General features: G+C 34.3%; 2 protein-coding genes and 1 pseudogene across 3 annotated transcripts; 1 reads left to right on the top strand and 2 right to left on the bottom strand.

Moving 5' to 3' along the window:
* Nucleotides 1-948: 948 nt before the first annotated feature.
* Nucleotides 949-2,712, bottom strand: LOC120330323 (protein-tyrosine sulfotransferase 2 pseudogene; annotated as a pseudogene). The gene is made up of 2 exons (XR_013479607.1): nucleotides 2,572-2,712; nucleotides 949-2,131 (listed from the first exon to the last, which is right to left on the bottom strand). The product of XR_013479607.1 is annotated as a protein-tyrosine sulfotransferase 2 pseudogene (transcript).
* Nucleotides 2,713-11,127: 8,415 nt separating this feature from the next.
* Nucleotides 11,128-15,008, top strand: LOC120329630 (protein-tyrosine sulfotransferase 1-like). Its single transcript, XM_039396349.2, has 6 exons — nucleotides 11,128-11,323; nucleotides 11,753-11,919; nucleotides 12,120-12,275; nucleotides 12,909-13,031; nucleotides 13,148-13,357; nucleotides 14,362-15,008. The coding sequence occupies exons 1-6, from the start codon at nucleotides 11,174-11,176 to the stop codon at nucleotides 14,561-14,563; spliced, it is 1,008 nt and encodes a 335-aa protein (XP_039252283.2). The 5' UTR covers nucleotides 11,128-11,173; the 3' UTR covers nucleotides 14,564-15,008.
* Nucleotides 15,009-15,143: 135 nt separating this feature from the next.
* LOC120329629 (carbohydrate sulfotransferase 11-like) lies at nucleotides 15,144-19,244 on the bottom strand. The gene is made up of 8 exons (XM_039396348.2): nucleotides 19,147-19,244; nucleotides 18,393-18,583; nucleotides 18,191-18,256; nucleotides 17,861-17,950; nucleotides 17,560-17,669; nucleotides 17,368-17,477; nucleotides 16,637-16,834; nucleotides 15,144-16,066 (listed from the first exon to the last, which is right to left on the bottom strand). The coding sequence occupies exons 1-8, from the start codon at nucleotides 19,197-19,199 to the stop codon at nucleotides 15,577-15,579; spliced, it is 1,308 nt and encodes a 435-aa protein (XP_039252282.2). The 5' UTR covers nucleotides 19,200-19,244; the 3' UTR covers nucleotides 15,144-15,576.
* Nucleotides 19,245-20,644: the final 1,400 nt, after the last annotated feature.

Raw genomic sequence — 20,644 nt, 5'->3', positions numbered from 1 at the left:
AATGAAATTACATTGTAGAAAATCACAAGATTTTTTACTAAACATTATATAAAAACCGACATCCATTGTTTTTATTTGTATTTCTTATACAGAAATCAAGTGACAAATATCATAATTGTGATATCAAACAATCTTGAATAGTGGTGTGATCTTCACCTTACCTCAGGTCAATGAACCTTTCCTCTCCCACACATTTAAAATTTATTTTAAGGGTAGGGTTTAGTTAAAATCATTTTGAAAATTTAAATTAATATCTTATTTTCAGGCTAGGTCTTATTTTCGAGGAATCACGGTAGTTTTGCGATGATTAGCCATTGCTGTGTTCTGTCTTATGTCATAAAAAAACAAAAGAAAAATAAATTAAAGTTAAGTGGGTCGCCATAAGCTGTGGTAATAAATAGTGGGTCCCAACTAGGGTTGCCAACCGTCCTTTATCTCAAAGGACAATCCTTTATTTGAGATTTTTGTCCTTGTCCTTTTTAAGATGATAATTGTCCTTTATCTTTTCCAACGTCGTTTTGCCCAATAGTTATAGTACTGTGTTTGATATTGTTTCGTTCTTAAATCGCCTCCGTTTATGTATTTGCAAGCTTTTAATTATTCTTTCTAATTTCGCTTTGGTATGGCTCAAATAACCGAGGAAATACAAATTTTATTTACAATTTTAAATATTTTACATTAATTTTCCGAATATTGCAAGTGGCAACACTCCAAGATTTGAGTGAATTCTAGTTCAATAACTGAAAATTCTACGTATAATTGGTCTCTAAGATTTTAGATTATTTCTCAACTCTGCGAAAACGTATTAGGAAAAAAGATTTGACTTTAATAAAAATTCAACATTTGGAAAGTTATCTCTTTTGAATAATCTTTCTCCAAAATATCAGACACTTGTAATAATTGTATAGCATTTGAAGCTAAAAGACAATTTAATTTGAATATGTTTGACCTATTTGATGAAGTTTATTCACTCATTCAAAAACAAATTTGGCACGATTCAAAGCACTAACCTGTTCACAGAATGCAGCTTGATTGGGTCAATGTTAAATAAACAATAAATGAAAAACACATATTTTTTAATATATCTTTTTAGCTTGTATATAATTTGTATTTCATTGTTTTATATTGTTCTTTCCTGCAAGTTACAAAATAAATGATGACGGTAATCTATGTCCTTTATTGAGACTTTTCATAGTTGGCAACCCTAGTCCCAACTCTAAAAAGTTTGGGAACCCCTGGGTTAGGTATCTCAATTACTGTTGAGGTGCTTTCCTTGGAAATATTTTCCCGACGTCTACTTTACATCTTTCACGTCTCTATCATGCGTCAAGATCCTTCAATTGTGAGGTGTTACGTTGTCGGGTTTCAAAGTGCCGGCAGAGATAATTTTTAGCTTTGTTTTACTCATTGGTGATATCTGTATTTGTTTAATATTCATATACATGTTTGTGTACTACAAGTAGCTATATTAGTATGATGCAATATGGCTTCGAATATTCGTGTGGCCATGTGAGTTTACTTGCTTTCCAAGTAACGCAAACACATAACTCAGTACGCTCAAACTGGTATTGTACCTTCTAATATTCAGCCGCAAGCATCACAACATTTTATGCAACGAAGATTAAAGTATATCGGTCCGATGGTAAGCGTCTTCTTGGGAGTGTAACCTCAGTCGAAAATAGTATTTACCTTCCGTAAACCCTATGTGGGCAGAGCTTGGGCTTAATAAACAAGTACGCTCTGGTGGATACCTACATCGGTTTCTGATCGCTGTTGACTCATGTTAAAAAGCTTCGGTACTAGTATGGTCTACCGGTCTCAAGTATATACAATCCACGTTTCCGGGTAGTCTTCAATTTGTTACTTTATGTTTACTGTTTAAATAAGAATTTGCGCGAAAAAAACAATTAAGTCATTGAATTTTCGTCAAGTACAAGTCGAGTCCGCCACATTGAAGTATTCTGGTTCTCCGTACTTTGGAGTAGAATCTTCAGGATCATAACCAAGTTCGCTTAACATAGGTGCAATAAGTTTCATGTCTCTTTCCACATCTCGAGGAATATGTCCAAACCAACTTGTGAGAGAATCAAGGTGCAATGGCTGCATCACTTGGTTAGTAGAAAATTCATTTCTGCAATAGAAGCGTAATAATTTTAATTTAATTGTGAAGGAGAAACAAATGATGGCGAGTATACAATCAAAAAGAAATTTGAGCATGGAAAGTGTAAATCCATGTTAATATTTGACTAATTCACAGCTCTTCAATCATAGAAAAACCACCAAAAATCTTGCAAAAACAGTAAACCATCACCAAAATAATCACCAACTATCTGTCTTATATGTCCCCCCCCCCCCCCCCATTTATGTTACTTACTTGTGTCTTCAAATAAAGCAGTGAGGGATAGCACAAATGAGCACTTTTATTATATATCACGAATTGAGGTTCCATCAAAATTCAGAGTTTATTGTTTATTCAAAATCACTCCTTCGTAGTCAGGATCGTACATATTCATACTCTCCTAAAAAATACTCAGCTGCAAAAATGTTGCATTATCGGGCTAAATTTCTTACTTGAAAAGTCTCGTTTTGTTTGGATGTTTCTCATGATGTAAAATATTTTTTCTCCAAGGTATATTCAAAAATTTAAAAATTTGTTTCGTTGTGTTGATGGGCTGTAATACCAGTTGTTCGTAGTAGACTGGCAAGCATATATTTTCAATTCAAATAAATTAGGTAATTTCACTATTCAATTTTCATTTTTCAAAATTTTATTTTCCAACGACCATCAGCGGCTCAAAACCACGATAAAGTTGTAGCATAGTAATAACTAATAACTGCTCCCAACAATGTTCCAATTTTTAACAAAATATCCCATCGTGTTTTTGGAGAGTTTGTGTAAAAAGTTATCATATTATATGGTTTTTGTACTTAAATTATATTTACCAAATACGCAGATCTAAGTTAGAGTTATGTTGCTTTTAAATCTACATAAATCGAATGAATAAATAGCTCTATAAAGTCAGTAAAGTGAATGTATATTATTATTCACAGACACAAAAATAGAAAGAATGTCAACCTGTAGCTACTTATGTCAAGATTTTCAATTTTGATGTTTCTTGTTACAATTGAATGAGCCACCGCTCTACCATCTCGAATCATAAATATAAACTTTGCATGAGGGAATAGCTTATGCAAATACCCAAAAAATATATTTTATTATGAAAGTATCGTAAAAATGGACATTAAATAAACTAATATCTATAATAAAATATGTTCAAAAATAGCCATCGTTGGCCCCAGGTCCATTATGCGAAGAGAGAGAGACGACCCGATTTTCGTGTCTAAAAAATTACCTGAATAAAGCACTGGTAAGGTGGTGAAACTATTGGTACCAATATATTATGTAATATAATACCAATATAATGGTCCAATATATTCAAATTTACAAAGTAATTTATTCTTATATTGAACACTAAACATGCGTCAGTGAACAATGGTAATGACACTGCTGTTTACATGTTTCTACATTTAAAATTATTACGAGGTTTGCTTGCTGGACACCAAATGTACATTTTATTCACCCTTTAAGAAAACTCGGTGTACCAGGCCTTGCCTTACAAGTACTGATGTACATATATTTGAGCATAGCTCTCTTGCGTCCTAGGTGTGTAATATATATATGCTAAAAGTGGTCTATCAGCTGGAAAATACCATACTTACTTCATGTATTGAAGCACTACCGGCTCTTTATTGCAATAATAGACTGCTGAAGGCCCGTGTCCTTTAATTATTTCGAGAATAAACTTTGCCATTGCTATATCCAACGCTTCAGGGTAAACTCCAGCCTCTTGTAATGTTTTAATATTATCTTTCGGTCTGTACAATGGAATACTATTTATATATAAAATTATATAATTTATATTGGAGGTAACGATTTTATGTGAACCTATTCCAGGGGTCGGTAAACTACTGCCCGCGGGCCAGATCCGGACCGCGGAACAATATAATCCGGCCCGCAACGCTGCACTGAATTATATTAACAAAACAATTGTAATGACGATTATATTCTTTACGTAACAGAATTTATTTTGAGACTCTAAATTATATTATAACCTAACAAGTATATAATAATTCACAATCACTCGTGTAATGAGCCTATAAATTGATTATAATTAGACAAATGGTTTGATGGCGGATAAAATATTCAAATAATCAGTCTTCGCGCGTTGCTTGAAATTTAACTGAAATCTGTGTGAAAAAATCTGATTCATTGGCCATTCCCTCGGTTTTTAACTTTCTAAAAATATGTGCGCCCGCCAATGACTTGAAACTTGCTTTAATTTTGGCATGCGAACGAAAAAAGTTTGCCGACCCCTGATCTATTCTAATTGTATGTTGTTTGGGAGGTTTAAAAATAAAAGAAGTTTGGAATTTCAGCGTTAAATTTCAAATGTTGTGGGGTTTCCTGTGAGCCCCGGCCTGTTGCCTCGTCGTTAAGTTTGCTCATTGCAAAAATTGTTCGACACACATAAGATTTTCATCAATGCAGTTTGGTGAAAGCAGATTGGACAGCTTCTTAATATTATAAAGAACTGCTCTCGTCTAATTAGCATCACAAATATTTGAAACTAACTATTTGAACCAAGTTTCGCATTCAAGAGTTTGGGCTTCATTTTTTGCCATTCGTAAAAGATAAGTCTGAAGTCCCATTAAAATTATTTGATAATGTTTTCGTGTTTTTACCTAACTTCGATGTACAGAGTGCATCACACAGATCTTTTTTGGATATTTCCGTATGATGTGTACCAGGTTAAGGTTAGGCCATAATTTCATTTCAACTTTCCCCTATTTTAGTTCTATTACGAGTTCGGGGACTGTCTGTGTTAGCCAAGTGAATATACCCCCTGCCCATAGACTTCGGTCTATTTACACAACTTGATGAAAAAAAGTAGGCGAACAAAATTAATTCCCTCCATATTGGTTCACATACTTCTGAAGCATCTTATTTTGTTCGAGCTTATAAGCAGTTTGGCATGAAATTCTTCCAAAAAGAACATGCATGAGCACTGTCTAGGCCAGGGATGGCAAACCTTTTTCAATGAATGGGTCAAAAATTATAATTTTATCGCGGAACAGAAGAGAGTGGGTCACAGATATTTAATTCACGTTTGTATCTATAAGAAACTTCTGAAACCAATCTTATAAGCTGGTGTTGGTGTAGTTTTGGGCTTTACTTATGCAGCACTTCTATCAGGGACTTTTTATGGCACTCGGTTTTATCATATTAGAGTACGAAAAAAACGCATATGAATTACCAAAAACGTTTAGGATGATGCGTTAAGTTATTTTACGGTTCTAGTGTTTGGAGGTAATTCCGCTTTGATAGTGTTAAAATTTTGGATCAGCTTCCAACCACATTAAGGCACTTTTACACTGCCCCATTGTTATATCAGATTTCTAGATTTTTATTTCAAGTCTGAAAGATTTTGTTTTCTCAGCGGCATTGTAGGCGAGAAACTAATAAAATGCAAAGTAGCATCTAGTTCTCGTATAACCCCTAAAACAGTGTGCAGATGCACTTCCGAAAGAGACAGGCGTTGCGAGAAATGAACAGATCAATTGTAATGTTATGTCATAAACGATGTCAGGCCCAATAGCTGAATAACGGTATACAACAGTGCATACATGCGTCCAAGATTAGGGGTTTTGAAAATTACCATACCGGCCCGAAAATCAACATTTTGAATTTGAGCTATCGCAGCCCTGACTGTCCAACTGACGGTACATTATAATAGTTTAGTTATTGTTAGATTAATTTAAGGCCGGTTTTATCAATTTTTATCACTGATATGTTAGCATTTTATTTTATTTTATTCGTGCCTTCGCTTGGCGTTCCACTGCGATACACTCCTCCTATAAATATCAATGGTAGGTCGGTTTCATTTTCGGGGTGAATCTAAAACACGAATTGGAATATAAAATTATGATTCAATGCGTACACTTCGACTCGTTTTTAACGATTATTTGCCATCGTGAAGCGCAACTAAGTTCCCCTGTTCTTTTATAATATAATATCATACCTTCATGTACAATTCTTCTTCTGGATATTCTTTTATCGTCATTGTATTTATATTCTCATTGAAAAGGATGATGCAGGAGCATGCGACGATACTTAAAAAGACTAAACTCAATATCAACTTAACTATCTGTTTTGGTGACATCATGTTGAGCATAAGATAGCCCAGCACGATAGTACAGAGTTTTTTGATGCTTTCGCTGAACCACTTGAACGAAGATCGATACCGTAAGCATAGCAACAGCAATCGAAAGTATGTTATAAACAGTGGACATATATATAGTTTATCGCGTTCAGGTCTTCAACACAAAACAAATTACCTATTATTCATCTGCTTGGACGTGTTGTCGCTCGCTTTGCATTTTTTTTAAAGTTGCTCATTCTTTGGTACTGGTGGAAACAATATTACCCGCAGCACCTTAAATTGGAAGTAGTTGCCGGCAGTCGATTTCTTTTATATTTTGCCCCAAAATTCCTCTGAGCTCCAATATATCTTTTTCATTTTACTTCTCGGAAACATTGCAAACTCGTTTCTTAGCCACGTTTGCGCATAGTCACGAGTCGTATATGCTATCGATACTGAAATTAGTAATTGTATCTTGTCGATATATTTGAGCATTGCTTTCTTATTGGATACATAGTGAACGTATGGATCGTTTTGTTATTATGACGTTGTTGTTCATCATTATGGAATCCTATCGTTATGACCAAAATCGCTTTTTTCTTCAACTGCAGGAACAAACAATTGCTTTGGAATTTTCAGTGGTTAAAGATTGAATTTTCCTCTAGCTATTACTTATTACTTTTATTTATTTCGTATATTTCTGTGAGCTCGATGAGATCATGATGAACATCATCGTCACAGGACCCGTAAAAGCTATGAGAGTTTCCATATCGTCACGGTACCCCGATACAGCTACCAATGCATTTTATTTTCGGGGAATTGGTGATGAAATATTTCGTTTGTCACTTTGGTAATGCATATATCAGACTAGGTGTTCCATATTCCAAAACTACGTAGTCTCAGTGAACTAATGAACGTACTCTGTACGTTCATTAAACTGTCATGTTCTAATAGGTGACCGTACATTTGAACCCATGTGTATATCCGCGAGTTCAATCTATATGCGGGTGCTAAAACCCATGGGTTCAAATATCCGCAAAACAAAAAAAACAATTCCTTAGGTGCAATATACCCAGGTGCACTTGTCGTGGGTTCAATTGTACGTGGGTTCAAATGTACGAAAACCGTCCTAATATATTCTGATACTGGAAAGTCAGTGTATTCTAATCACAAAATTACCAACTTCCAATGTATGTTTTCAAAGAGACAACTTGAAGTATAAATACCTTCCGTTTATCAGCTCACTGAGACAAAAACTTCGATGAGATTTGGTGGAAAAAGTTGTTACTGTACAATGTATTTGAACATTGCTGACTTGTTTCTCTGGAAAATTATAGCATTGTATCAAACATGGTCTAAATAACAGACCCCCCTGACGCTATCTCTCCACGAATATGTTTTACATAATGTAGCGTAATCCTGCTTGTTTACTTTGGTATCTTGATTCCAGTCATCTAGCGAGCGATAACTTGGTCCGAACGTACCATTGCTATTTATTTGACTACTGAGCAAACCCTTATTTTACGACGAACGGCTCTACTCAATAAAAATATCCCGAATCGTTTATGCGACGTTTTGAAGGAATCAATATTTACTTAGAAATGTGAAATCACAAAAAAGAATTGTTCGAAATCATAAATTACTTAGACTGAATCGCAGTACGATTCGAGCATCTCGGACAAACGCTTCGCCAAAACACACTTTTGTGCTGAAAGTCATGTAGTATGGAATTACGCAAGTTTTGTGATACAGTATATGTCGGCTGTGGTAAATTATGATCTATAAACCGATTATATATATTATCATAGGATCAGAAATATACAGTCGATGTTTCGTGGGCTGTTTAAAACGCGAAGACATTGTACGGAAGTTTTTATCTTTCTTGTGTATCATAAAGTTTGCTCATATATAATTGTATGTAGACAAATGCCTTGTTAACGTGACTTTGGCCTAGTTTTTAAATACACGTTGATATACTGGATAGCAGAAGTTTGATAGGTAGTTGCCAGATTTAGAGTGGACATTCTTCAGGGTTAATACTGAATGTTGGTTTAATGTATATATTAACTGTTTATACAAAGCTTATCAGTATTTGGACAAAAATTTATTAATCCTATATATAAATTAAGTTCGAAGTTAAGAAAATTTCTAATAAAATATGGCTTCGGAAGATGGAATTAAAGAATACATTTTGGGACAAGATTTATTGAGCTCACACAACATGAAACCATGGTGGGAAACACTGCATGGATATTTGCTGGCAACTACAATAACTACTTCATTATTCATGTTGTATATTGTCGGACCAGGATTATTTGTAAATTGTTTGCCTACAGTATTTGAGAATGGTACGACCGGAAGTAGTTTCACTGAACCACAAACCGACCTGACGAATGGTTATTGCTCTGGACAAATCCCTTGGTATACTAGCTACGCAGGGGTTGTGAGTTTTGTATCTTCAAGTATTATTTTGGTAGTTTCAAACGTTTGGTTAAACCACCCCGAAGTGATAGACTCTTTTAGAAGCTTTTCCAAAGCGGAACGGATTATTACTAATTTACATTCTCGTTCTCAGCATCTGAACTTAATGGCTGTCACACCGGTATTTTCGTCACAAGGGGAAGCATTCGAATTACGAAAGGCTTGTTTATTACTCTGGAATCATAAGAACGAAATCAGGTCACATTATAGAATACGAAACACAATTGTTATTATCATGACCTTGATTGTAACGGCGGCGTCAGTTGTAATTGCTGGTTTCACAGGTACGCTGGTTGACAAGCCCTATTTTCATTGTACGTTGGGGAACGATGTGACGCAAGAATTGGTGTTGTCGTTAGATGGGTATACGGATTTCTTCTGTTCATATAACTATTCAAGGTTCATATTTCCATTCTTGATTTTATGTGCTCTCACTCTCATAGGTCAAATACTTGCTTTAACATTTGGGTCTTTTAAACTAAGAAAAAGAAAAAACGACAAGGAAGATAATGCTATATTTTCAAACAATCTGATTAGAGCTAAGGAATTTGCCAGTTTTATGAAATTGTTCTGGATAAACGCTCAACCTGTTGATTCAGAAAGCTTCGACGAATTAGTAACTTTTATTTTCTCTGAAGAAGCTTTGAACACAATGTTGAGATCTATCAGCAATGCTGTCACTCACGTTGTTACCCAGAAAGAGGAAAATGATTTACTTCCAAATTTTCAAGGTAGAAAATACCATTATACATCTGTTTTAACCCCGGATCATATCTTCATTGAAATGTTTGCAATGATGCATCGACAGGGTGGAAATAAAGTTCTATCAAAGCTGTTTAAAATATTTGAAGATAGAAAAAGAGGATGGCGATATAACGACATTTATGAAGCTTTATTGCACTTCAAGTTTTCAGAATGGGATAATGACGCTAAAGAATTTGCTAAAGCAGCGGCCGAAAAAAAGTACTGGCAACTTTTTGTAGCAATACTCAATGCTGCAGAAGACCCGACCAAGGACACGCCGCGATTGCACAAATTGGATTGCGGTGTTTACGATTTTAAACTTGACGAAATAGAGGAAGAGCGTAAATCGGGATGTTCAATTTTATATTTCGCACTTCATAAGGAAACAAAATATGGTGAATTTTCGTGTACAGCTGCAAAGCACATACTCGCATGTACAAAGTCAACAGACGAAAAACCAGTATTTACAGAGAAAGGTAGCGTTTCGGCAATTGAATTTGTTAACTCCCAATTTAAAGATGACCCGACTTTCTCTGATGTCTTGAGAGATTCTCTCATAAATATGATACAAGAGAGTCAAAATCCGGACTGGAAATTTTCTGGAGTAGTGAACCCCCCTGGGAAAGAGTTAAAAATGCAAAGTGATCGTGAATGATGCATGATAATATACTGGAACTTCTAGTCGATTTGCAGTTCACCAGACATATACGCAAACTATCCACTCCAAGTTGTTGAATTCTAACTGAGAAGTCAAGGGAGTTCACTATTGGAGCAAATATGAAATATTTTCATATTCTTTATATTTACTAATAATAAATGTGTTCACTTTTATAGTTTAATTTTTTCGAATTTTAAGCTAAGGCCTAATAGTTGTACACGTAACTGATAGCTGTTTACAATCTTTTCCACCAGCTGCGCATAAGGTTGCAAATTATAACAGAGCTGTGGTCTATTTGCAGTCTGAATAGATGAGGTTGTTTGTTATGTCCTTACAAAGCGGTAGCATATTCAAACTCATATATTATCATATTGACACCAACTTATCCATTTGTATAATTTCAAATAGGAGATAAGTGCAAATGTTGTAAATGCACGGTATTATTTCTATATTAAAATGATCTTCGTCAATTCATATATATAATATATACATATGTATCATTTTTACGCCGCGAGATGTTAATTCCCCTATCCTTCGCTTTTTCTATAAAACTCTGTAAATGCAATTTGGTTCACACAATTTCGCTTGTTCGCGACAGCTTTCAACCCACTTCAGTTTCGGAAATAAACAAATTTTCTCTTTTTATTTTTGCATGCATATGTACGAGCGCACGGGTAACTCTCAAAAGAGTAGTTAAATTGTAATCGTAATGAACATTTCACGGCAAATTAAAAATTAATAACATCTCGGAAATCTGTCGAATTTAACATTTGGTGAAAGTGAATTGAGCCGATCAATAATCACGAACAATTGAGGATTTATTAAAAAAGAAACAGTAATTTCAAGAGAATTTTTACGCAACATGGGACAGATAATCCAGAATGTAAATAATATTCACTCTTCAACTATGTGCCGTAACTGATATCGCAAGAATTGTTAATGTAATGACTTCTAAGAGCCAGTTGTTTTTACTTGTCGTTTTGAACAGTATAACACATAATGGACACTCAGAATACCAAGTACATCCTTATATCAGAGCGAGCATTTTCATTTGTCAGCTAGTCACCATTATTTTCGAAAAATATTCAAAATGAAATTTTTACTGTATTTCTTGAAATTAGTAAGGAAAAATATTCTTTCACGAGCAGTTATTATTTTGGTCGGAGTCGTTGTGTTCTTATTGTTTATTTTGGAATTTTCGAAATACTCAAGCAGTGTCAATAAAGCAAGATATACTAAGGTATGTAAGCATATATATGAAACTTCTTTTTAAATTTCTAAAATTGCCCAATTAATTTCTGTCTGCCTGAGCGGCAGCTGATTAGCGAATATATTTAGATTTGAAATTGGTTAATTTATGTTGATTTATGATAAAAATTATAAAGTAGTATCTTTACCAGGTTAGGGTTAGGCCATAATTTTTTCCAATTTTCCTCATTTTAGTTTTATTACGAGTTCGGGAACTAGTCAAGTCACTCCCGTAGTATTTGTATCTGAAATTATGGCCTAACCCTTACATGGTACACATACTACGTTCCGGTGTCCGCCATCTTGGTTCACATACTACGGGTAAGGTGAGTCGCCGTGTCTCAGTCTGTAACTTTGAATTTGATTATCACCCATAAATTTTCCAAAAAATTTCATAATTCTGTCATTGAATATTGATAAGAAAAGACCCGACGAGGATCTGGAACAATATTTAATATTTGTCGGCGGAATTCCAAGAAGCGGAACAACTCTTATGAGAAAGATGTTGGAGTCACATCCGGATATTCGATGCGGACCCGAGACCCATGTAATTCCTTGGTTACTGAAGGACCACTATGAATGGACAACGTAAGTATCCTTAAAGTAAACAATATAACAGAAAGAGAATCTATGTAATAGAAACCGTATTATCTTATCCATTGCATTACTAGTATCTGAATTCAGTTTCGTGTATCACCGATTAATGTCGTTTTAAATTTAGTGTTACACTTTGGTTATTTTTTGAAAAGGTCTATTTCTTCCAACATATAGTTTTTCTATTTCTTCAGCTCTACTAAAGAATTTGTCCGGTTAGTGGAAGCTGGTGTTGCTCCTCACGCACTGGATAATGCAATGGCAAAATTTATTTTGAGCATTATTGTGCATCATGGTCCTCCAGCAAAATATTTATGCAACAAGGATCCTTACTCTTTACAGGCAACCACGTAAGAAAGATGTAACATTCAAGACTTTTTTCTCTTTTTTTTCACGTGAATACGAGGTGCTAATGCATGCCCCTCTTTATTCGTGAATAATCCTGTTTTACTACGTATTTTGTAACATTAAGAATTGCAAGTTATTATGAATACTTTCAAGTCACTTGAACATTTATTCACATTTGTAAATTACTAATTCAACATTAAGCATGTCTGTGATGAAATTGAAATAGCGCCACCTAATGTGTCCAACCTGGCACCATCCTCAAGCGATCTAAAGATTTTAATAATCGCGTGACAACTTGGTTTCTATTTGGTTAGCCTGCGTTGACATTGTTACATGTGATTTTTTATTTTTTATTTTATTATAGAAATAATGTTTAAGTTATTAAAAGCCTAGAAAAGAGTCTGAATGTGTTTTCATCGAATGGTTTCACTACTATGTCCATCCAGCAAGGCACGTGCTCTCTACAAAATTAGTCTTGTTGCAGTGTTACCGGACAAGGACTCACAGCTGCTGAATTTAAAACCCCAATGTATATCCGTACATTCGGGGTAATTCGACACCAATGCAATTTTTTTTTAAATCTGTCGATAATTATTGTACTAATATGTTTCCTGATATTTTTCATTGTGCATTAGATATCTCCATGGGCTATTTCCCAACTCTAAGTTTATTCTAATGTTACGTGATGGCCGGGCGTCCGCACATTCTGTTATTTCCAAGGGAATTACAGTAGGAAATTGGAATATAAAGAGTTATAGGTGAGTATTCCTAAAAAATAAATAATTCGATTACGAAAGCTTTTGATGTTAATGGTGTATAGAAGAAGAATCGTATGATATATGGAACAATAAAATATTTTTATTTTTCATTCCAGGGATGTCTTAATGCATTGGAACGATGAAATTAATAATATGTATAAAGAATGTCTCACATCCGGACCTAAAGTTTGCCTGCCTGTTCATTATGAAAAACTTGTGCTTCAACCGGTTGCTACCACGAAAAAGATTTTCAATTTCTTGGGAATACCGTGGTGTAAGGAAGTGCTGCATCATGAGGATCATGCGAACGAAACGAAACTTTCTGCGTGAGTATAATAGCCCCTAAAGAGGTTATAAAGTCCTGAAGAATCTCGAATCACGATAGCTTTATACATTACAGCGCGGTGACAAAGAAATGTGAAACAGCACTTATGACACATTTTCGATCAGTCACGATTGATTGATTTTAAAATTGCAAAATTAGACCCAATGGATAGGTTACATAGATTGATCAGCAACGGTGTTGTATCAATTAAAATTTATACTTTCGCTCAGAAACTTCATTCACCCGACCCGATTGTTGGGCATGGTGGCAAACATTAGTTCATTTTCGTGGTACTGCCGACCAGACCCTGTCAGTTTTGTTACCCAAATTTAGATTTGAAACAAATAATTTGTCTTCACATGAGTTCAAAGTAAGTAGCAGAAAGCAAAATCATACCCGAGTAGGTCGAAATATACAGGCTAAAGTTTGCCATCAGTACTTTCAAATGGCAAGAGATTAAATGAAAAAGGATGATCAATAGGTACACGCGAACCAGCTTTTTGGGCGTCAACTCGAGAAGCGTTCTCAAAATTAGTATCTAAAGTTTTGAAATGGTAAATTGTTGATACTATCCGATTACCGCCGATTGAACTCATTCTAAAAAAAAGACTCAACAAGCACAAATAACTTAGAAACTGTTCTTATAAAAGGACGATTAAAAGGACTAGTCTAAAGTCGCTTCTAAAAACCTTATTATTTAAACATTAGGCTATATTATATTCAAATATCTCACAATTAGTATTAGCTAATTATGCTAATTAGCCACCTTTTCAAACTGGGATATCTGACAATGACTAAACAATTTGACGAGAAAATTTGTTTGTGCCAATAACAGGCTATAAAAGTACTTCAATGAAAATTATTTTAAAATTGAATGAATAATGGCGGTAACTATATTTATACTTTGGAAAAGGTTGATAAATAGCTTTGATCTGTGGCAATCATCAGTGATCTGCATATTTGTTCATTAAGTATGATCCTGCATTATTTCTTTCAATTTTTCAGGTATGAGCTGTCTACCGATCAGGTTAAGAAACCATTATACCTGGAAGGATTGACCAAATGGTTTGGAAAGATTCCACCAGACGTGGAAAGAGATATGGCATTCATTGCACCTATGTTAAAAATACTTGGATATAATCCAGAAGAACGCAGGCCAAAATATGGAGAACCAGATGATTTCGTGCTGAAAAAATTAAACATTTGATGTCTAATTTTATTTTCATTTTGGAGAAATACCAATGTGATATACATTATCAAAACTAATATTACATCAGTCATGTCAATAAGTTCTAAAAGCAAAGTTGTTTTATAAAACGCTCGTGAATGACTGGATTGGAGATTGTAGATTTTACAGAAATTAGTGTTGGAGTGAAAATAATTCTTATAGAATACATGTTTTTTTTTACAAAATTATACTTCTTTGACGAATAAAATGCTAGACCAGAATAAGGATTTACACACACAACCACTCAACCTTTGTCAGCTATTGGGTCCAACAGGTTCAGTATCTTTTCAGATCTACATACCCTACCAAATTTCCAACCCTGAGTAAATTGGTAGGCTTGGTTGGTCAACGGCTTAGCCTTAACTGACTTGAGCTTATTTTTGAGATAATAGACCTGCATGTCTTCTCCACAGCATTAAAAAGCTTTATACAATTTCTTGCTAACAATAAGTCATCCGAGCTACAGCTGACTTATCACTGTAAAATAATGAAAACCTTTTTGATCGACACGCATACGTCGGAACCATCCTAAATTTGACTCAGCTTCGTCACACTGACGTCAATTTGAATTAAGTGTTTATTATTTCCAATTAGTAAACTTTAAAAACATATTATCATAATTTTTATTGAAATTAGACCGATGTCCGTTTCTCTGACGTGTACAAACGTCTGATATCCTATTTTCGCCTAAGTTGTCAGCTGATTGTAAAGCTTGATAATGTTCATTGTTGAAGCTGATCAACTGCTTTTTCGTCGCTTAGCTTTATGTGCCATCCGCATGCTCGTTCACATTTTCAAATCTGTCTATTGTCACACTTTTGTTGTTTCATGCATATTGTGTTGTTAATGGCACAATTGCTTTCTATTTTCTCACCGTGTGAACATGTTTTCACGAACGATATTTCAGCGCCACATCTGTCTTTACCTTCGATAAATGCAAGGTTTAATTTACATTTTCCGCGTAATTTCTCCGACGTTTTCGGTTGCACTTATCAGTCGATAATATCCCCAATTACGTGTGTGTCAAGGTCATATGTATATCCAAACTTTTCAAAATCGTCACGGTATAGTGACATAAGTTTCGCTGTTGTTTCTTTGGGAATATTTTCAAAAAATTGCTTAATGGTATCCCGTTCTTTTTCCCACGGAGTTAACTCTCTTTCCGGTGGCTTCTCGTCTGATTCTTGTGATTTCGCAGTAACTGAATGTTTATTAAATCCTTCCATCGTAGTATTTACTCGATCAAGTACGTACCATAAGTCTTCTAATACGGTTTCCGCTCGCACGATGTGGCTATAAGGAAACTGACATGGACTACAAAGTTGTTCTATGGATTTGAAATGTACATCCACGTCATCGAGACCATTATCTGCCAAATATTGTGCCAGGTCTTGGAAAGCGAGGACGTGGTCTTTCTCAGGAATGTGTCGTCCTGCATAATCACCAACTTTGGTCAAAAATACATCACGCATAGGAAAATCTCTGAAAAAAAAAATAAAAAAGTGTTATATATGCTGTCGTCAATATGAAAGTTGAGTTATTCAAGTAACCTCCTATGCATTTATTCGAGAGGTTGTATATTGCAAATAATAAAAAAGTACACACAATTTTTGGTACTCCTAAAGTATGCGAACCAAGATGTCGCATAACCTGAACCCTAACCTGGTACACAACCTGAGTTCAGGTTGTGCACCATCTTGGTGCGCATACTTCGGGAGGTCCCAATTTTTATTTCGTTCTTGAGATTATAAGAGCACGAAGGTTGAAAAGCTGAAAAATAATAGCTCTGAAATTTTCGATGAAAAAAACGATTTTCAGCCCCGATACGACACTAGAACTTTTAGTCAGAACATAAAAAAATAATTCCCTTTCATTTAAGTTTCGAAAATTAAGTTCGTCAACTCTCATCTGAAACAAAATACATTACTTATATGAAACTGACAACTCTAGGTTTCTTCCACGAGATTTAACTGATTCCTTGCTTCATTATGATGATGGTTAACAAACACCTAAAATCTAGATAATTTGAAGATGCAGAAACATTTAACTTACTTATGAAATTTATTGTGCCACCCTGATATAAGTCGTGAGAATGGATGCCGAACAGTGATAATTCTTGTCACAAAACGAGATCTCATCAAGTGATGTTTTGTTCGTTGTGGTAATTCATCAGCTGCAATTCTATTTAATGTGTGACCAGCTTTCTCCCAAGGATTCCCATTCATGCGAAGCTTATATACCAGCTTGTGCCTGTAAAATACTGACTGTTTTACTGATTTGGTCAGCACATTCATTCTTGAAACGACAGCGCTTTTTTTGCACAGTATGACACAAACATTCTCATGTAACTGAGCTCATGTAACTGAGTAACTTGTTGGGAGTAAATGACCTATTTAACACACTTAATGAAGAGTTTGTAACTGCAGCATGAATTTTACTTTGCTTGTATTTGTATCAAACGTTGCCCTGATGGATTACGGCAACGTGATAATAAGCATGGTAAAATTATACACCTAATTACCCAACTAATTTCAGGACACTAGATACCAAGCGTCATTTCCACACAACGAGATACGAATATGATTAAATCTTATCCGTTGTCCTACATTACACTCGATAGCGTCCGTATGCGTAATTTACTGCGCGGTTTATTGGAGTAGCACCTTCCTGACTAATGCTCCTAAAGTCATGTTTTAACCATTATTTTAATTGCGTATTAACTGACGTATATATTGAGTGTCTTGATTATTTTTTCTCAAATGTAAAGAAATATTAAAGCTTACCAGCTTGTGCTTCCAGCTTTTTGAACAACACATACTGTAAAGTTTCTTTCTGGAACAGCGATCAGTTGCATCGTTTCATTCCACGTGTTTGTTTGATTGTTGCCACATTTCTGAAATGTATAGTTGCATATTTGCAAAATGATAGTGAGAAAACAGCGAAACTTCATTTTGTAGTAAAAGTGTTGCATTTACCTCTAATAATAATTTCTTTCTGTCTTCATATCTTCTCTTCATCTGCATTTTTGCCAGTTTCTTGTCTTTTTCTGAAGGACTGTAAATTTCTATTTTTGCAAGTCCTGGACCTATTAGACAGATATATTTTCAATGTTTATTAAATTGACAATTTTTAAATAATTCAGAAATAAGCTATCTTTATTGATATTATGTATATATGTTAATTTTATTACGATGTGTTTTCAATTAACAGCAGTGTTGTCTTGACCATTTCACCAACAATTTATACAGTAATTACATTTGTTTAATTTCAACTTACTTTTTTTTGTTATTTTTGCATTTGTCAAATATTTGTACTTTTGGAGGTCGGCATTCGTATCATCACTATTCATTGTATCTGCAGACAGGCCTGTCATAAAGTTACAGTTAAGTTACGATTAAATCCACCTTAGTCATCATTCCGTCAGTGCTTTGGTAAAATTAATGAGAGGGATTGAAAAAGCACGTACTCTATTTATGGTGTCGAAATATGAAGTAAATTGAGGCTAAATTATTAATCACAATGCAGGCTCATGTAGTAAGCAGTAGCAGTAGCATTTTTATTGCGGTTATAGACAAGTAGTAGAATAGAAATCATATAAAAAATTACCGTTTTTGATTTTCATTTCGTACATCCCTCTTAATCTTGCCGGTATTTCTGGTGTTTCGATGCGTTCTGTAGAATTCATAAATCAAAAGTCATAAAACTAAAATTGTCAGCCTACATATGGTAATACAAATTTTTCTTATAATAAATGATATGAATGTTCAATTATTAAGAATCATATGTTTAAAAACAAGATTATTATTACCTGGCATTTCTTCAGGAAGTTGCCTCCGGAAATGATGCAACATGACGACTTCCGAGTCATGCATTGACAAAAGATAATTTCTATATCCAACCAAACCAACAAAAACGAATAGTCCGCACACTGGAGCTATATTTTGAGCAAATCCGTTTGCCGAATTCTTAGATTTTCGTTTCTTTTTGTGAAGTTTTTTTCTAGAAAAGAATATTTACATAAACTACATGATAAAATAGCGATATTTCCGAGTTTCCGCCTTGCTGAGTACTAATCACGGGTGTCGCTGCTCGTTAACTGGGATTGTTTTTTAACGCCTCTCTTCAGCCTGAAATGACATTTTTGCGTTGTTTTTTTCCTTGTTCATACAAAGCTCATTTTCAGTTTAGTAGAAAAATAAAATACTGATTACTGATTACCGCATATTGACCACTACCAGATATTGATCACACGCTTTCGCAGAAGTAATGTACAAGGAAAAAAAGATACAGAAGTCGTATTTTTACCGTTACACTTTTTTAACAACCAAGCTCTAATGCTATTGCATTTCTAATTGATATAATAAAGTTTACATATTTTTATGAATGTGCGATATCAACAATGCCGTACGTGACAATTCTAACTAAATTTTATAAAAAGCATCATATATTTACAAAAAAGGTTAGAGGAATCTACCAATGTATTGTATTCTTATACTGAAGGCTTTTCGAATCTGTATTTATTGATTCCAAACTAATAAGCCCTATATCGTCTATATACTTACTTAACAATTGTTGACACAACTCTTTTTATTGAAGGTTTCACTGTCTCTGTCATGTTGGTTATCTTAAAAAATAAACTTGTTTCTATAAAATATTTCAATTTATATATCTCATTGAGTTTTTATAATTGGGCGCCATGGGCATTGTGATTAACAAACCACGTTAATAACTTTGATGATTAGCCTTTAATTGGTAAAACATCGCGTGTAATTAATTTTTGGAAAATATTAGGCTGAGGAAATCGGAATTAGCGACAAATGATGGTAATTTGATAAATAGGATGTTCTTTTGCGACATATTCAGACGTAATATGACGTTTTTCGATGTTATTGACGCCTCTCTTCCCATGAAGGTCCATTGATTAGTTCGTGGCCACGGTTGTGTCATGGGAAGTCCTAATCGTATTTGGTAATCATGACTTCTGGTTGGCCAAGCTGAAATCACCTGAAGTATATGCAAATGCATGAGATTAAAACCTTAAACCAGTAATATGTTATTTTGGCAGGATAGCATTCAATTGAGAAGTTGAATACGCAAACTCTAACCTGTCGATTGAAACAATACCATATGAAACAAACCCAAACTTTTCCTGTTGAATTATATTTTCATACGTAAACAATTTCATATTTTCGTTATTTTGTAGAAATAGAAATTTTTCTGCGATAACCGAAACATTAAATATGCCAGGTGTTATTACTACCTTGTTTGGTTTATCGGCATCCTGATGTTGGTGTTACCAGTATCACAGAGGAGGAGTTTTATGCAGCGCCGAGATCACGTTTCTACCTGGTTTGGTTAAGTTTAGAATTAATAAACAGGCACTTTGTACATCACTTGATTTTGAGTTATAAATTTACGAAACCCGATTTATAAGATTCGGGAAGAGTTACCATGAATTTGTATCCTGTTTTAAGGTTTCGATCAATAATTGTCAGGGATCGGAATTTAAGTAAAACTTCTGGTCGGATTGAGTAAGAAAACGCGAACCATATAACTCGTCCACGAGAACAGAATTGCTGTCAGAAGTTTTTGTAATTTGTATATATATATATGTTATTTGAACAGGTTCACTGTCGAATTAATTAATATGAATGATAAAGTATTAACGAAGCTACAGAAATTCAAATGAAAAATCGTAATTCATGTAACAAAATGACAGTAATTTTAATTTCATATATGTGATCGGCATGGTATATCGATTTTAAGGCTTAATTTTATTTCCATCAACAAAAACACACCTATTTGGCGATTTAATAATTGGTAAATGACGTTCGTACTTTTCGTAATAGTATTCTATAGAATTAAAAAAGAAAAAATTCGACACTTTCTCCTAAAAATAGAAGCGATTGTAAGGTATCGGTTATGGATTTACCAGAACCATACTTGAAGTAAATGTGTGTTATATCTCATTGAATATGAAACAGATTTCTACTGTGGTAATGTAATTCATAAAAGTATTTTACTAATTAACATAATCTACACTTTATATACACTATGAGT

Source organism: Styela clava, chromosome 12, assembly GCF_964204865.1.
Source record: "Styela clava chromosome 12, kaStyClav1.hap1.2, whole genome shotgun sequence".
NCBI lineage: Eukaryota > Metazoa > Chordata > Ascidiacea > Stolidobranchia > Styelidae > Styela > Styela clava.
The sequence above is the reverse complement of the archived record's forward strand: the minus strand, read 5'-3'. Positions and strand labels throughout refer to the sequence as shown.